Raw genomic sequence first — 15999 nt, 5'->3', positions numbered from 1 at the left:
CAGTTCCTGGTTACCCCAAACCCCTGTAAATAATTCTTATATTAGAGTTTAATATAAGTTTTATATGGGCTTCCCTTGTGGCTCAGCTGAAAAAGAATCCGCCTGCAATGTGTGAGACCTGGGTTCGATCCCTGGGTTGGGAAGATCCCCTGGAGAAGGAAAAGTCTACTCCAGTATTCTGGCCTGGAGAATTCCATGGGGTCACAGAGTACAAATAATATATATTTATAAAAATATAAATAAATATAAATAAAATAAATATATTTATAAGAATATAAATAATTCTTATTTTAGACTTTAATATGTCTAATATAAACAGTTAATAATTCTTTATATTAGACTTTTCCTGTTCAAATCACTTTGTGGTTTTTCTCTGACACAGATCCCCTATACTGTTATAAAGATCAAATTGCAGGCAGATTCTTTACCAGCTGAGCCACCAGGGAAGCCCAAAAATACTGGAGTGGGTAGCCTATCCCTTCTCCAGCAGATCTTCCCAACCTAGGAGTCGAACCAGGGTCTCCTGCATTGCAAGCAGATTCTTAACCAGCTGAGCTACCAGGGAAGCCCAAATAATTCTTATATTAGACTTTAATATAAACAGTTAATGATTTTTTATATTAGACTTTCCCTGTTCAAATCACTTTTTTTTCCTCTGACTGGCGCAGATCCCCTACATTGTTACAAAGATCAGACGAGATCCTGCAGGGAGAGCTCCTAGCTCAGTGCCTGCTGGGCAGCGAGCACTCAGAAAACAGCTGTGATATCTCTACCACAGTCATCAGTTCTCCGTGTCAGTACCTGCAGAGCAGCCTCTTTCTTACCAACTATTGTTGTGGTGCCACAATATGGATGGAGTTGTGAATCACTCCATTCCCGATGGGCATTTGGATTATTCCAGTTTTCCATGACTGCAGACAGCCCTGTTATAGCTCCACAGAAGAGCTATCATTTATTGAGCTGCAGCAGTACACATATTAACTCAGGAATCCTCACAACATGCCTAGTGTATCAGCTCCCATGGCTGCTCTAACACATTGCCACAATCTTCGTGGCTTAAAACAATACATATTTATAATCTTACAGTTTGGATGTCAGACATCTAAAATGAAGGTGTGGGCAGGGCTGTGTCCTTCTGAAGGCTGCAGAAGAGAATCTGTTTCCTTGTCTTTTTCAGCTTCTAGAGGCCATCTGCCTTCCTTGGCTCATGACCCCTTCCTCCCATCACTCCACCCTATTGATCCAACTACTCACTGTGATCCTCCTGCCTCCCTCTTACAAGGACCCTTGTAACTACATCAGGCCGGCCCAGATAATCCATTATACTCTCACCATCTCAAGGCCCTTAACTTAAAACAGTAAAGTCCCTTTGACTGTATAAAGGAACACATTCATGGGTTCCAGGGTCAGGGTGTGGATATCTTAGAGTGGGCATTATTCAGCTTCCCACACCTATGAACTTGATACTACTATTCCACTCATTTGACAGGTGAGAAAACCAAGGAACAAGGAGAGTAATTAACTTGCCCAAAGTCACACAGCTCATAAGCAGCAGAGTTAGAATACAAGCAATCTGGCTTGATAATCCAAGCTCTAAGGATTACATAGCTTTGTTACAAGTCTTCACATACCTGTATAAGCATTTGTGTAGGATATATTTCTATAAGTGGAATGACTGCGCAAATTGTTTAACAGTTATTGCCAATTCTTCCTTTACGACAGCTGTGCCAATTATTTCCCACCAGCAGTGCCTGAAATCCTGAACTATTACCCCAACTTTTGATGCTCTAGGGTCAGAACGTTACTTGAACAAACAAAATCAAAGGATTTTTACTGCTTCTTATCAACTTAGGGACTGAAAAGTGTTTCTCTTCATGAGAGGAGAGGAACGTTTCTTACCTAATAGTAAACAAAAAATTACAGTTGGAATAAAGAAGCATAAATTTCCAGGAGAAAAGAAAATCATTTCGTTACCTTAACGTACTGTAAGATTGCAAACACTGTCCTAACACTGATCATGAAGACCAGCTTCCTGTCTTCATCAAGACTTGAATGTTCTATCCTGTCAGAAGCACTGCTTCTGAGAGTTTTATTTTCCACCTAAATGGGCTGTTTTCATATCCCATGTCATCTCCTGAAGATCTCTGGGTAATAAATCGCTTCCTTCATTGAGCCTTTTTAATCACTCCCTTTTGGGGGGTGGGGTCACACTGGCAGCATGGAGGATCTTAGTTACCCGGAGGATGGAACCTGTGACTCCCGAAATTGAAATACAGAGTTTTAACCCCTTGACCACCAGGGTAGTCCAATCACCCTTCTTTATCTTGCATCCACGCCACACGTGTTATTTATAGCTTGCTTTTCAAGGTTTTCCATTTTCCTTCCCAGTGTATGGGACCAAATACTTCACTAACCCCAATGGCAAACAATATAGTTACTTTTAGAGTCTTTATTTTACAGATGAGGAAAACGAGTGAAGTGACTGGTTCAAGTTCCCACAGAAATGAGATTCAAACAGGCATCTGCCTAAAGATGCTCCTGCATGACATCCTACCGTGTGTTCTCAGGAGCAACTGGCCTCCTCTGTGCCCTTGAACCCCAGGCCTGCCTGGTCATGGCCAAGCTTGCAGGGCTGCTTGCACTCGTCCTGGCAGGTGAGGGAGGCAGCCAGCAACACTCAGGCCCTGCCACTTCCTACTGTGTGAGCCTTCAGAGCCTCAGTTTCCTCATCTGTAAGATGGGAACAACATTGGTCCCCCTCATAGGCCAGTAATGAGGAGCTGGTATTATCCCCATTTTGTAATCAATGAAATGGAGAGGTCACACTGTGAGGACAGGCTGTTCCCTTCCTAGGCTGCTAGCCTCTGTGTGCCAAGCTCCGCTGGAGAAGCAGAGTTACAGAATCGGGGAGATCAGATTGGCTCTTCTTTTGTAACTCTTCCTGGTGTCCCCTCTCAATCCTGTTGTATCTCCTCACTGTTCTTCTGTGCACTGGGACTTTCAGATGCCCCCCATCCCTGCCCCAGCTCAGTGGCCCTGCCCATCCTGCTCTGGTTTCCTCTCTAGGTGAGGCCCCACGTGTGGCACAGGACTAATGTTTGGTAGGTGCTAAAAGAATGTGCCACTAACTAAACAACACGGCTGGGCCCCTGTGTTGTTAAACCCTCCTCTTCACCTGTGATCTCTGACCCAAAGCATCACTCCACGCAGCCTGCCACACTCCATCATTCCACAAACACGGTTCAGGCTTCAGCAGGGCAAAGTTCCAGACTCTGTATTCTGGGATTCAAGTCCCCTGCTTGCTCCCTTTTCATGACAACATGAAACATTGCCAAGTCCATATTCACGATGTTGTCACCATCTTCCCAGGGAAGTCAGAAGAAGCTCTAGTTAATATTTCTATTCTGCCCCAAGCGGCCAGCACTGTGTCTGATCGTCCCTCTGAGTGCCCTGCACAAGTAGTTAGATGAGAAAAGGGACAAGTCTCTGCTGAGCAGCTGCTCTGTGTCAGGTAAGGTACCTCAGTTTATAGATGGGGGAACTGAGGCTCCCAGATAATGTGAGTTCCCACAGGCAGTGATGGGGGCTGGGCCAGGATTTGAACCCAGGAAATGGCAATCCACTCCAGTACTCTTGCCTGGAGAATTCCATAGACAGTGGAAGCTGGTGGGCTACAGTCTGTGGGTTCACAAAGAGTCATACACGACTAAGCGACTAATTTTGATCAGGTTTCTTTTTTTTTTTTTTCATCTACTAACTTTAAGGGTTGTGTCCCTGGTGGCTCAGAGGGTAAAGAATCTGCCAGCAATGCAGGAGACCTGGGTTCAGTCCCTGGGTTGGGAAGATCCCCTGGAGAAGAGATGGCAACCCACTCCAGTATTCTTGCCTGGAGAATTCCATGGACAGAGGAGCCAGGCAGGCTTTAGACCATGGGGTCGCAAAGAGTCAGACACGACTTAGCATCTGAGCAACAGCAACTACTGACTTTGGCATCCCTTCCCCTTGAACCTGCCCCAAGGGCATCCCAACCAGACATTTCATAATCAATCTCAGAACTCTTATCCAGGCTCCATAGGGTGTGGCTGCAGGTCTGTCCCCAACCTTGAGTCCCCTGAGACCTTACTTTTGGAGGAGCCCCTTGCCAGCCCAGTCACTCTGGGACACTGGGCTCTGTCCAGCTAAGGGGCCAGGTCTCCATCACTGTGAAAGGCATTTGAGCTGCTGACAGACCCTCTCTGCACAGACACTGGGGGACCTGGAGGCGATGCTGGCCCTAGAGACAGACAGCCAAGTCTGCTGGGCTCAAGGGGGCAGGGGGCCCTCTTGACCGCCTGGCTGCTTCCGGACTTGCTGGGCTGTTCCTCCTCTACCCTTCTCCTTTCCTAGGTTCACTGCCTTTTCCCTCCCCAGGCTCCTTCCCTTGTCCCAGGGTTCCTAGACCTTCCCAGGACCTTTGCTTCACTCTCTGCTCCCAACCACTCTCCTTTTCAGAGGCTCTGCTTCCTTGTGCCTCTCTCCCCTGGTCACTCCATCATTCCACCGGATCCACTCACCAGCAGGTGGGTGCGAGAGTACACTGCATCCTTTCATATCTGTCTATCGACTTCCTCTTCCATTTGTCTATCTCTCTGCTTCCTTGCCTCGGTTTCCCTATCCTCTGTTTCTTCTCAAGGTCTCATCCTTATATAACGCTGGGAGGTGGACTCTATTACCATCCACATTTTAGATATAAGGACTCAGAGAGGCTGAGAGTTTAGGTGACCTGCCAGGGCGGCAGACCTGGAAACGGGCTGCGCCCGACCAGTTGCGCCGAAGGTTGGTCTACCCACAGACTCCTACTCCACCAGCCCGCCACGCCCACCAGCCCAAAGCCCCGCCCCCACCCGGTTATGCCCCGCCCTCGCCCCGCCCCGCCCCGGCTCAGGCTGCGGGAGGACCGGGCGCTGAGGCACCCGAGGCCGCCGCGGCGGCGGGGACGATGTGGTTCTTTGCCCGGGACCCGGTCCGGGATTTCCCGTTCGAGCTCAGCCCGGAACCCCCCGAGGGCAGCCCGCCGGGACCCTGGGTCCTGCACCGCGGCCGCAAGAAGGTGAGAGCGGCCCCGCTCTGCAGGCCGCAGACGACCTCGGTCTCGCCTAGGTAGCGCCGCCGGCTCCGCCGCGTCGCGCCCGCCTGACGTGGCTGCGGAGACTCTAGGACTACGGGCTGAGGGAGGGGGACGGGCAGTGTCGACGTGGCGGGCGGAAGGACCGAGGGACCCACAGGCGGACTCAACCAAGGTTACGTGGGCCGGGTTCAGTCTCCAAGGGCTGACTTGGGGAGAGACCCGGCCGGCGGCCCTTCTCTTCCGGCACTGAACCAACTCCGGGGACTGTCTCGGGGGTGGAGTGGTCAGCAACCTGAGGCCACAACCTGAGGCCCCTCTGCCTTCCCCCAGACCACAGGGAGCCTGGTGTCCATCTTCGTGTATGACGTGAAGCCCGGTGCTGAAGAGCAGACCCAGGTGGCCAAAGCTGCCTTCAAGCGCCTCAAAACTCTCCGGCACCCCAATATCCTTGCCTACATCGATGGGCTGGAGGTACCTACCTGCTGCTCAGCCTACCCCACCTCTGTCCCTCACTTTCTCCCAGTCCTGTCTTCTGTCTTCCTGTGGATTTCCAGCCCTTCTACGCCAGCGCCCCCCCCAGATTCGACTTCCCCTTCTCTGCCCCTATCCCCATCATGTCTCTCATAGCTTCTTTCTCTCCCCCTTCCCTCCGTGATACCCCGTGTTCCCTTCAGACAGACAAATGCCTCCACGTAGTGACAGAGGCTGTGACCCCGCTGGGAGTATACCTCAAGGCGCGAGCAGAGGGCGGTGGCCTGAAGGAGCTGGAGCTCTCCTGGGGGCTACACCAGATTGTGGTGAGGTGGGGGGGCAGTGGGGATGAGAGCAGGGGTGGGGGATCTGCAGCTACTGGGCTGTGATGGATCCTTCTGCCCCTAGAAAGCCCTCAGCTTCCTGGTCAACGACTGCAGCCTCATCCACAACAATGTCTGCATGGCCGCTGTGTTCGTGGACCGTGCTGGCGAGTGGAAGCTTGGGGGCCTGGACTACATGTATTCAGCCCAGGGCAATGGTGGGGGACCTCCCCACAAGGGGATCCCTGAGCTTGAGCAGTATGATCCCCCGGAGTTGGCTGATGGTAGTGGCAGAGCGGTCAGAGAGAAATGGTGGGTGACTGGGGGAGTATGCCCCATCCTGCCCTATTCTGGAAGCATCCTGTAGCCTCAGGACCCCTAGACTAGCTGGCACTCCCTCTATCCCCTGCAGCTTGGCTGGGGAGGGAACCAGGGTCCTCACGGTGGAGCCCACTCCTTGCTCCCAGGATCCTCAGGGAGGAAGGGCAGGATAAACACAGGTTGTGGGGTTAGGTGGTTCTGAATTTGAATGTTATGTCACCTGGGATGGGTGTCCTTGTTTCTCTGAGCCTCAGTTTCCTGATCTGTCAATTGGGGCTAATGAAACCTGCTTCTTGAGGCTGATGGGATGATCAGCTAAGGAACACAGCCCAGGGTTTGCCATGTAGTGAGTGCCTGGTGCCCAGGGTAGGTTGGAGGCCTATGCTGGCGGGTGGCAGAGCCTTGAGCGGCTCTGGTCACTGTGTCAGGTCAGCTGACATGTGGCGTTTGGGCTGCCTCATCTGGGAAGTCTTCAATGGGCCCCTACCTCGAGCGGCAGCCCTGCGAAACCCTGGGAAGGTGAGTGTCCGACCCCACCTGCACTCCAGCCCCTCTCCCCCAGCCAACCAGCCACTGCCCTGACCCTAACACTTCTCCCGCAGATCCCCAAATCACTGGTGCCCCATTACTGCGAATTGGTTGGAGCCAACCCCAAGGTGCGTCCCAACCCAGCCCGCTTCCTGCAGAACTGCCGGGCGCCCGGTGGCTTCATGAACAACCGCTTTGTGGAGACCAACCTCTTCCTGGAAGAGATTCAGGTGAGCCCCTTGCCCCACCCTGGGCACTGGCCCTGCATTCCTCACCTCTGTGCACCTCCCACTTGACAGGCTCCCTGATGATTAGACCCTTGGAGACAAGCACAGATGATGGAGCTAGGCTCTTTGGGTTCATACCCTGGTTCCAACTATTGCTTACTTAAAATACTTATCTATTTATTTGGCTGGGCCGGGTCTCAGTTGTATCTTGCAGGATCTTCCATCTTCATTGTGGCATGCCAGATCTTTGTGGCATGTGGGATGTAGTTCCCTGACCAGGGATCAAACTCTGGCCCCCTGCATTAGGAACTCAGAGTCTTAGCCACTGGACCATCAGAAAAGTCCCTGTAGTTATTATTTCTGTGCAATTTTCCTCGGCTGAAGTTCAGTCCTATTGACTGAACTGAACTGAACATCAGAGGAGCAGGGTGAGGAGTCAGTGAGTCTGAAGTGCACAGTACAGTGTCTGGCACATAGTGGGTGCTTCGTGAGTGTGCCTGACACTCTGTTAACTGCACACATACATTCCAGCCCTGGCCCTGATGTTGGCTGCAGGGTGGGGAGGAAGAGTCAGACCCAGACCCCTGCCCTCAAGGCTCTAGCATGGGGTGAATGATCTAGGTGTCCACCCTTGGGGACTCGCACTGGGGGAAAAGGGACAGAAAACACAGAAATGAGGAAACGTGCTTCCTGGATGCAGAGAAGTGCCAGGAAGGAAAAGAGTGAGGGTGGTGACTCGGGAAGGGTTCTCTCAAGGGTGACGTTTGAGCTGTGACCTGAAGGGTGTGAAGGTGGGAGTCATGGGGATGGTAGCTGGGGAAGAAAGTTCCAGGCAGAGGGAACCTCTTTGTGAGGAGGGAGCCCTCAGCTTAACCTCACTGAACCTGTTTCCTTGTCTGTGTGGTGAGGATAATGGTGGTGTCTGCTGACCCACAGGGTTGTTGTAGGGAATGCAGAAGGGGGACTCTGCCCCCGACCCGGCCTTGTGTGGGGCATAGAGAGGTGATGAGAGTCCGGAACGGGGGGAGTGACTGGGCCTCCACAGCCCTCCTTGGTCTGTGGAGTCTTGGCTCAGATGGGGCTGGGGGGCCGTCAGAGGATGGGAACCTGCGGTGAAGGAGAAGGTGCTGGAGAAGTTGAGCCTTGCCGCCCCCTGGGCAGTGTGGGGCAGCAGGAGCTCCGTTACATGGTGTTCTCACATGGCTGGCTCCGCCGGGCTGCCCTTCTCCTTAATGGGCGCCCCATAGGAAACAGGCTGTTTCTGGAGGGTCCCAGGGAGAATGTGGAAGGGCCGTGCCCAGAGGCCCCTTCCCTTCAGAGAGCAGAGCGGTGGAGGAGCCCAGCTGTGACTCTGTCAGGGGGCAGCCTTGGATGTGGCTTGGCCTCTCTCTGGGACTGTGCTCCCCCATACCCTGTGTCAGAGCACCAAGCCTGCCTCCCACGCCAGACTGAGCTGCTCCAGCCCAACCAGGTCCTCCCCAACCCGGGTTAGAGGTCACTTCCGGGTCAGGCTGCGGCTGTGGCCATGAGGGCACAACCAAGAGCACAGGAACTTTGGGAGCATGCTGGACGGGGTTGGAACGCATGCCTGGCCTCTTGCCTGGTGACCTTGAGCCTCAAGCCGCCTCTTTTGTAAATGGGGGAACGACAGCGCTTCTTCACAGGGCGCAACGCAGCAGAAGGCCACGCCACTGGGTCACACCGTTCTTTTTTATTTATTTATCTGTTTATCTGGCTGTGTCCAGTCTTAGTTGTGAAGTACAGGATCTTCATTGCGTCATGCAGGGTCTTTCGTTGAGGAGCACGGACTCTCTAGTTGTGCGTGAGCTCAGTTGCTACACAGCATGTGGGATCTTAGTTCCCCAGCCAGGGATCGAACCCACATGCCCTGCATTACAAGGTGGTTTCTTAACCAGCGGACCTCGGGAGAAGTCCCCACACCCTTCCTGACTGCTTCTTGGCTGTGTGACTTTGGGCACGCTCCTTGCCCTTTCTGTGCCTCAGCTTCCTTGGATTATTTCATCTGTGTCATGGTTTTAGAATATAATCCTGCCTGGCCATGTGGTCTGTGCTCAGGAAATGTGAGTTGTGGATAGGACAGCCCCGGGGAGGCTAGAAGGATGGAGGGAGACCATTGAGCTGATGGTGTGGCCTGTCTCGGCTCAGTGAGAGAACCAGATCTGGGGGTAAATGCACCTCATCCCTGCCTTCCGACAGCCTGCCATGGTCTCTACCGCAGAGCTGCCGGTGAGCCCAACCCAACAGGGCCAGGTGGCAGAGTAAGCACTTATTTCCTGTTTTCTTGTGCCATAGGTTTAATGGTACTCATGGGTTAGTGGTATCTTCTGTGGTCCTGAGGAGCTAGGGCAATACTGATAAAGGGCTTCATCCCCTGAGTGACTGCTTTCATAGTAGCAGGTCAGGTGGCAGTGCCACTAACTGACTGGGCACCTCCAGTGTGCAGGCACTGTGCTGGCAGCATTTGTGTGCATTTTCTGGTTGAATCCTCAGAACAGTTGTGAGGCAGTACAGTTATTACCCCATTTTACAGGTGAGGGAACTTGCCTCAGGTCATGTTGTTGTTTAGTTGCTCAGTCTTACACTCGCTAGTGAAAGTGAAACTGTTAGTCACTCAGTCATGTCCGATGGACTGTAGACCGCCAGGCTCCTCTGTCCATGGGATTTTCCAGGCAGGAATACTGGAGCAAGTTGCTATTTCTTTCTCCAGGGGACCTTCCCAACCCAGGGATTGAACCCACGTCTCCTGCATTGGCAGGAGGATTCTTTACCACTTCAAGTCACCTAAAGTCATATGGCTAATAAATGGGAGAGTTGGGCTTTGAACCCAGGCAGTCTGGCTTCGCAAGCTTGTTTTCCTTCGGGTTGGAGGTGACCCTGTGTCCTGGCCCTTGGCTGAAGGGACCATGACCAGGGTGATTTCTTGTTCCCTGCCTCTTGCCCACTCTCCCCCAGATCAAAGAGCCAGCCGAGAAGCAAAAGTTCTTCCAAGAGCTGAGCAAAAGCCTGGACTCATTCCCCGAGGATTTCTGCCGGCACAAGGTGCTGCCCCAGCTGCTGACTGCCTTTGAGTTTGGCAATGCGGGGGCCGTGGTCCTCACGCCCCTATTCAAGGTGAGCGGGGCCTGGAGCCTCAGGACCTGTGGAGACTGGCTGGGTGGTCTGAAGGGCAGAAGAGAGGGTCGTGGGTGGGGCCAGCCTTGCCAGCGTCCTGGGAGGGGAGCCTGCTCAGGGGGACCCAAGCCCACTTGAGGAGCTCTGACATCCAGTGGTTCAGCAGGCCATGGCCACGTGACCAGCTGTCAGGGAGAAATGGGGACTTCCTGTCCTTGGTGAAGGGAAAATCTGTGCCTCCAAAATTCTTTTTCCAAAGCCTCCTTGCTTCAGAGCCTACAGCCTTCCTCTATTTCCTCATGGTCTGACCCGGGCACTATGGTTCCCAGGGCCCAGGGGTCAGCTGCTCACCGCCTCACTTTCCTTCCTCCCTCCTGACTGCTCAGCACTCAGCCATCTTGGCTTGGGGCTGGATCCTCTCTCCCTCCTCAGATCCCAGCCTGCCAGTACCTGGGCATCTGCCATTCCCTGCTCAGTGGGAGAACCCCTTCCCCAAAGGAACTTTGCGTGGGGGTAGGTGGGGAAGACAGCAAGTACATCCTGTGTAGTTGGGAACCCCCAGAAGTTATAGGCGGAATCCTGTGTGCACATGGGATCTAGTGCCTGATTACAGGGCTTTTGTGAGCCTCCTAAGAGAGGCCTGACTCAGACAGGATAAAGGTAAAGCTAATTGGACATGAAGTCTGGGCAGAGGGGCTGCTGAGGAAATGCCTGCCTCATCCCACCACCATCACCGTGTTCCCACCCCGAGATATCAGCAGGGAGCCTGAGGAAGTTCACTGAGCCCAGGGACGTCATTCCACTCGTGTGGACGTCGCTGAGCCCCTCTTCCTGCTCCTTCTCAGGTGGGTAAGTTCCTCAACGCCGAGGAGTATCAGCAGAAGATCATCCCTGTCGTGGTCAAAATGTTCTCCTCAACCGACCGGGCCATGCGCATTCGCCTCCTGCAGCAGGTAGGGGCCGTGGGGAGAGCCTGCCCGTTTCTAGTCCACCCAGACCTCACCCTGCTGCAGGGGAGGCCCCTGCCTCACCTCCAGCCCCAGGCAGATAACTCGAGCCGTTGCTTTGGCTGCATGGGGGCCCCAGAAACCCCTCCTCCAAACATATACACAGGTGAGGGACCAGTGAGGCTGTGCTCTCAGGAAGTCAAGATAGTCACCGGGCTCATTGGAGGCTTAGGGAATGCCCCCCACCCAGGCTGCGCAGCTCAAACGCTTCTCCTTGTGCCGCTTAGTCTCCTGGGTTGAGCCTGTTGTTCTGCTGTTCGGTTGCTAAGTCACATCCAACTCTGCGACCCCCTGGACTGCGGCACGCTAGACTCCCCTGTCCTCCACTATCTCACAGAGTTTGCTCAAACTCGTGTCCATCGAGTCAGTGATGCCATCCAACCGTCTCATTCTCTGTCGTCCCCTTCTCCTCCTGCCCTCATCTTTCCCAGCATCAGGGTCTTTTCCAATGAGTCGGTGCTTCACATCAGGTGGCCAAAGTATTGGAGCTTCAGGATCAGTCCTTCCAATGAATACTCAGGGTTGATTTCCTCTTGAGGGGGAGTAGCATCTCTCCTGCCAACCCCTGGGCAGTTGGGAGCGTCAGACAGGGTTGATGGGATCAGGGATTGGGGGGCCACTGCTCTCGGCATCCAGGTATCAGTCCTTTGCCAACTCCAGACACACCAGCCTCCTCCCAGCACTCCTCTAGGCAGGGGTTATATCCTTTTTATAGAAAAGGCCAGGAGCCTCCAAGAGGGGATGTGACCATTCCGCCTGCTGAGCAGGACCAGAGGCCCGGCTCTCCGGCACCCAGTCCCTGGCTCTTCTCAGCACCCTCTCCATTCCATGTGGGCCTGAGACCAGAGGCACGGTGGGGGGCTTAGGAGACTCCCTGGCCAGCCAGTGCCTGCTGGGTAGAGAAACCATGCCAAGGGTGGCCCCCTGGCTCTGGTGAGGGGTGGAAGGCCTCACCGTGTTCTCATGCCCCAACCCGGGCCGCAGATGGAGCAGTTCATCCAGTACCTTGATGAGCCAACAGTCAACACCCAGATCTTCCCCCACGTTGTGCACGGTTTCCTGGACACCAACCCTGCCATCCGGGAGCAGACAGTCAAGGTGGGTGTGGCCAGGCCCAGAGGGGCCACCCCTGGTTTTCTAAGGCTCAGAGTGGGCTCATCGGAGGACACAGAGGCCTTGGTTTTGGTCTGTGTGTCAAGTAGGGTATGGGAGGGGCAGGCAGGCACTGTTCTGCATGTGGGTCCTGGCTGTGGGTATAGCACCGCAGGTGGTGGGGGGAAGAGGGTGGGTATGGCCAATAGTCCTGAGTTCAACAGACATTCACTGAGACAGGAGTGCAGACGGGGGTCCCCCTTCCAAAGTCTTCTGGGTAAGGCCCAGGAGCAGGTTGGAGGGCTCTGGTGGGTCTCCGCAGCACCCAGGGTCACTGGTGCCCTCCCAGGAGGCCCCTCCCATGTGTGGCACCCTGCCCACTCCAGCCCACACTTTCCGCCGTCGCCCACCCTGCAGTCCATGCTGCTTCTGGCCCCAAAGCTGAACGAGACCAACCTCAACGTGGAGCTGATGAAGCACTTCGCACGGCTGCAGGCCAAGGACGAGCAGGGCCCCATCCGCTGCAACACCACCGTGTGCCTGGGCAAGATCGGCTCCCACCTCAGTGCCAGTGTGAGTGCCCCGCACACGTGGCAGGAGTTCTGTCAACGTCACAGCCAGATCCCCCAGGGCCAGGTCCCCTTGTATGGGGCTGTCACCCCCACATACACACACAGACCCAGGCCCTGGGTGCTCCAGTCCCCACGTCTGAGGGACAGAGTAAGTTGTGCCAGGTCACACAGCTAGCAGATGGTGGCTGCTGGAACCAAATCTAGGTCTGCTTGCCCCCTCGGGGTCTGTGAATTCTGACACTGCAGCCCCCAGGCACTTAGCAGGAATGATTGAATGGGTCAGCAGGGCAGGCAGGCAGGGAGGCATGGCCCAGCCCTGGGGCAGCTTCTGCTCTGGCTCCTGTCACTCTGAGTCGTGGGCCGGTGATCTGGAAGGACAAGCCAAGATCCAGAGTTGTCATTAGTGATTAACTCACACTTGTTAGACTCTGGAGGCCCTGTGGTTGGCCTCTGTTGTGGCAGTTCTGGACCCCAGGACGACCCTATACTCACGAGCCTTCTTCCTGCCCCAGACCAGACACAGGGTCCTCACCTCTGCCTTTAGCCGGGCCACAAAGGACCCGTTTGCCCCGTCCCGGGTCGCGGGCGTTTTGGGCTTCGCCGCCACCCACAACCTCTACTCGATGAACGACTGCGCCCACAAGATCCTGCCTGTGCTCTGCAGCCTCACTGTGGATCCGGAGAAATCCGTGCGAGACCAGGTGAGGCGTTGCTGGGGCTGGGCCCTGGGGCTGGGGCTCCGGGGGTACCTGGGCCCCAGCCGGCCTGGCAGGTTCGCAGGAACCTTGGAGGCTCCAGCTCTGCCCCTTGCTGCCCCACAGGCCTTCAAGGCTATTCGAAGCTTCCTGTCCAAACTGGAGTCTGTGTCAGAGGACCCCACACAGCTGGCCGAAGTGGGTGAGTGGCCCACGCTCATGTTCCCTGTTCCTCTTGCCACTTTCTTGACTGTGGCCTGTTGTGGCCCCTGTCTGCCTCACTGGAGTATCTGAAGAGCCCCAGGGGACAGACTGCACAGCACTCTTCCTGCCTCCCATTTCACAGTTGGGAGAGTGCAGGCCTGGGGAAGGAGGGCGCCCACTCTAGGTGGCTCTGTTTCAGCTTCCTATCACCCTCCCCATGGAGGCCTGAGGTGTCTGTACCTGTCTCTCCTGTCCCTGCCCAGAGAAGGATGTCCACGCAGCCTCTAGCCCCGGGATGGGAGGAGCTGCAGCCAGCTGGGCAGGCTGGGCCGTGACGGGGGTCTCCTCGCTCACCTCTAAGCTGATCCGGGCACATCCCACGGCTGCCCCAGCTGAGACCAGCGTCCCCCAGAGACCTGTGCCTGAGGGTGAGAGTCCTGGACTGAGAAGGCTTGGCGTTCCCCCAAGGATGGGATGGGGACACCCCCACCCCCAGCAACCTCTGCCCTGTGCTGAGACCTTCCTGGGGCTCAGTGGGCAGGAACTCAGTGAGCCTCTGCTCCCCAGGACTTCCTGCCCCAGCCCCCACCCCCGTCCCTGCCATGCCTACGACCTCAGGCCACTGGGAGACACAGGAGGAGAGCAAGGACACCGAAGAGGACAGCAGTGCTGCCGACAGATGGGATGATGAAGACTGGGGCAGCCTGGAGGTGAGGGGCTGAGAACTCCCTCAGGGACACCCAGCTTCAAGGTCACAGACTGCCATTCGGGGAGCTCACATGGGCTTGGCCAGTCAGATCTGTCCTCATCTGCAAGTATCCTAAGCAGGAGTCACGGAGCAGCCATTGTGGGTCAGAGCTGACAGCTGAGCCCCATCTCAACTCCAGAAATGAGAGACCAAGCAGGTGGTGGTTGGGTCTGCTCACTCCTCTGCCGCGCTCCCCTCCACAGCCCATCCTTCCTATGGCCTTTCTGGGGCCCACCCTGCCCTGTGATCAGCAAAGAGAGGTTACGCCCAGGCCTACAACCAACCTGTCCTCCCTGAGGGTGGGCTCAGGATGGGCTGAGGCCAGAGTGGTGCTGTCCTAAAGGGAATGAGGGGCAGAGCTCCGGCTGCCAGCAGTCTCTGCCCCTGAGGCCGCAGGCAGGGGTGTGGAACTCAGGATCTCATTCCCCACCTCTCAGAGGAGTGACAACAGGCCTGGTTCAGCGTGTCCAGTTTATTGATGGGACACAGGGCCGAGGAGAAAATGAGATGGAAGCAAAAGAAGAAAGGGTTGAGCCCATAGCTGGGTAGAGACTGGGGGGCTTCCTTGGCCTTTCGGGTGGAGCAGGAGGGCTCTATGGTCGTGCTTTCCTCCCCACCCTGCAGCAGGAGGCCGAATCTGTGCTGGCTCAGCGGGATGACTGGAGTACTGGGAACCAAGCCAGCCGGGCTGGGCAGGTGAGCTGGGTGGGACAGAGTGTGAGTATGGGGGAGCGGGGGGGCCCCTGCTCCTCCCTTCCCTTCTCTAGCACTGTCTCCTCCTCCTCTTCTGCAGGCCAGCAACCCTGGCCACAGATCCCAGGAGTCAGACTGGAGCAGTTGGGAAGCCGAGGGCTCATGGGAGCAAGACTGGCAGGAACCAAGCCCCCCAGAGCCGCCCCCTGAGGGCACACGGCTGGCCAGCGAGTATAACTGGGGTGGACCGGAGCCTAGTGACAAAGGCGACCCTTTTGCTGCCCTGTCAGTGCATCGGGAGACTGGGGCGCAGGTACTTGGTGCCTGTCCAGTGGGAGGGTGCAGACCTGGGGTGGACCTCAGCTGAGAGTAGGCCTCCACTCCAGCCTGTACCTCCCTTTTCAGTCGAGGCGAGACTCATGGGGTGATGACAACTGGGAAGGCCTGGAGACCGAGAGCCGTAAGTGTTTCTCCCCAGCCAGCTCGCTGATGGCCTGGGCCTACCCTCCACCAGGGCAGGCATGGGAAGAGAAGCTGAGACCCAGGTTGTCCCGACACCTTCAGACCTCCCCTTCTTGTTCCCAGGACAGGTGAAGGCGGAGCTAGCCCGGAAGAAGCGAGAGGAGCGAAGGCGGGAGATGGAGGCAAAACGCGCTGAGAAAAAGGCAGTCAAGGGCCCCATGAAGCTGGGAACCCGGAAGTTGGACTGAACCGCCGGTGTGGGCCCTTCCCAGCCTCGGAGGCCCCACAGATGTATTTATTGTACAAACCATGCGAGCCCGGTCAGCCTGGCCAGGCACATCTCACATGTACATAATCAGAGCCACAATAAATTCTATTTCACACCTGTTGTGCTGGGCTCAGTCCAGCATCTCCAAG

General features: G+C 55.5%; 1 protein-coding gene across 2 annotated transcripts; it reads left to right on the top strand.

Annotated features, from left to right (window-relative positions):
* Positions 1–4902: 4902 nt before the first annotated feature.
* Positions 4903–15965, top strand: SCYL1 (SCY1 like pseudokinase 1). 2 transcript variants are annotated; one of them, XM_055415553.2, is made up of 18 exons: positions 4903–5089; positions 5438–5578; positions 5782–5904; positions 5987–6213; positions 6651–6741; positions 6825–6980; positions 9951–10109; positions 10955–11062; positions 12101–12214; positions 12626–12781; positions 13293–13481; positions 13602–13677; positions 13943–14107; positions 14247–14389; positions 15055–15123; positions 15221–15433; positions 15526–15580; positions 15706–15965. In XM_055415553.2, exons 1-18 carry the CDS (start codon positions 4979–4981, stop codon positions 15828–15830), a joined length of 2421 nt encoding a protein of 806 aa, XP_055271528.1. In that variant the 5' UTR covers positions 4903–4978; the 3' UTR covers positions 15831–15965. The 2 variants fall into 2 exon arrangements, with proteins under 2 accessions (XP_055271528.1, XP_055271529.1); XM_055415554.2 differs by having other exon boundaries at positions 15052–15123.
* The last annotated feature ends 34 nt before the right edge of the window (positions 15966–15999 follow it).

Source organism: Moschus berezovskii, chromosome 25 (genome assembly GCF_049115385.1).
Source record: "Moschus berezovskii isolate FMDL1 chromosome 25, NW_MosBer_1.0, whole genome shotgun sequence".
In the NCBI taxonomy this organism is placed as follows: Eukaryota; Metazoa; Chordata; class Mammalia; order Artiodactyla; family Moschidae; genus Moschus; species Moschus berezovskii.
Note: the sequence above shows the minus strand (reverse complement) of the source record. Positions and strands in the feature narration are given on the sequence as shown.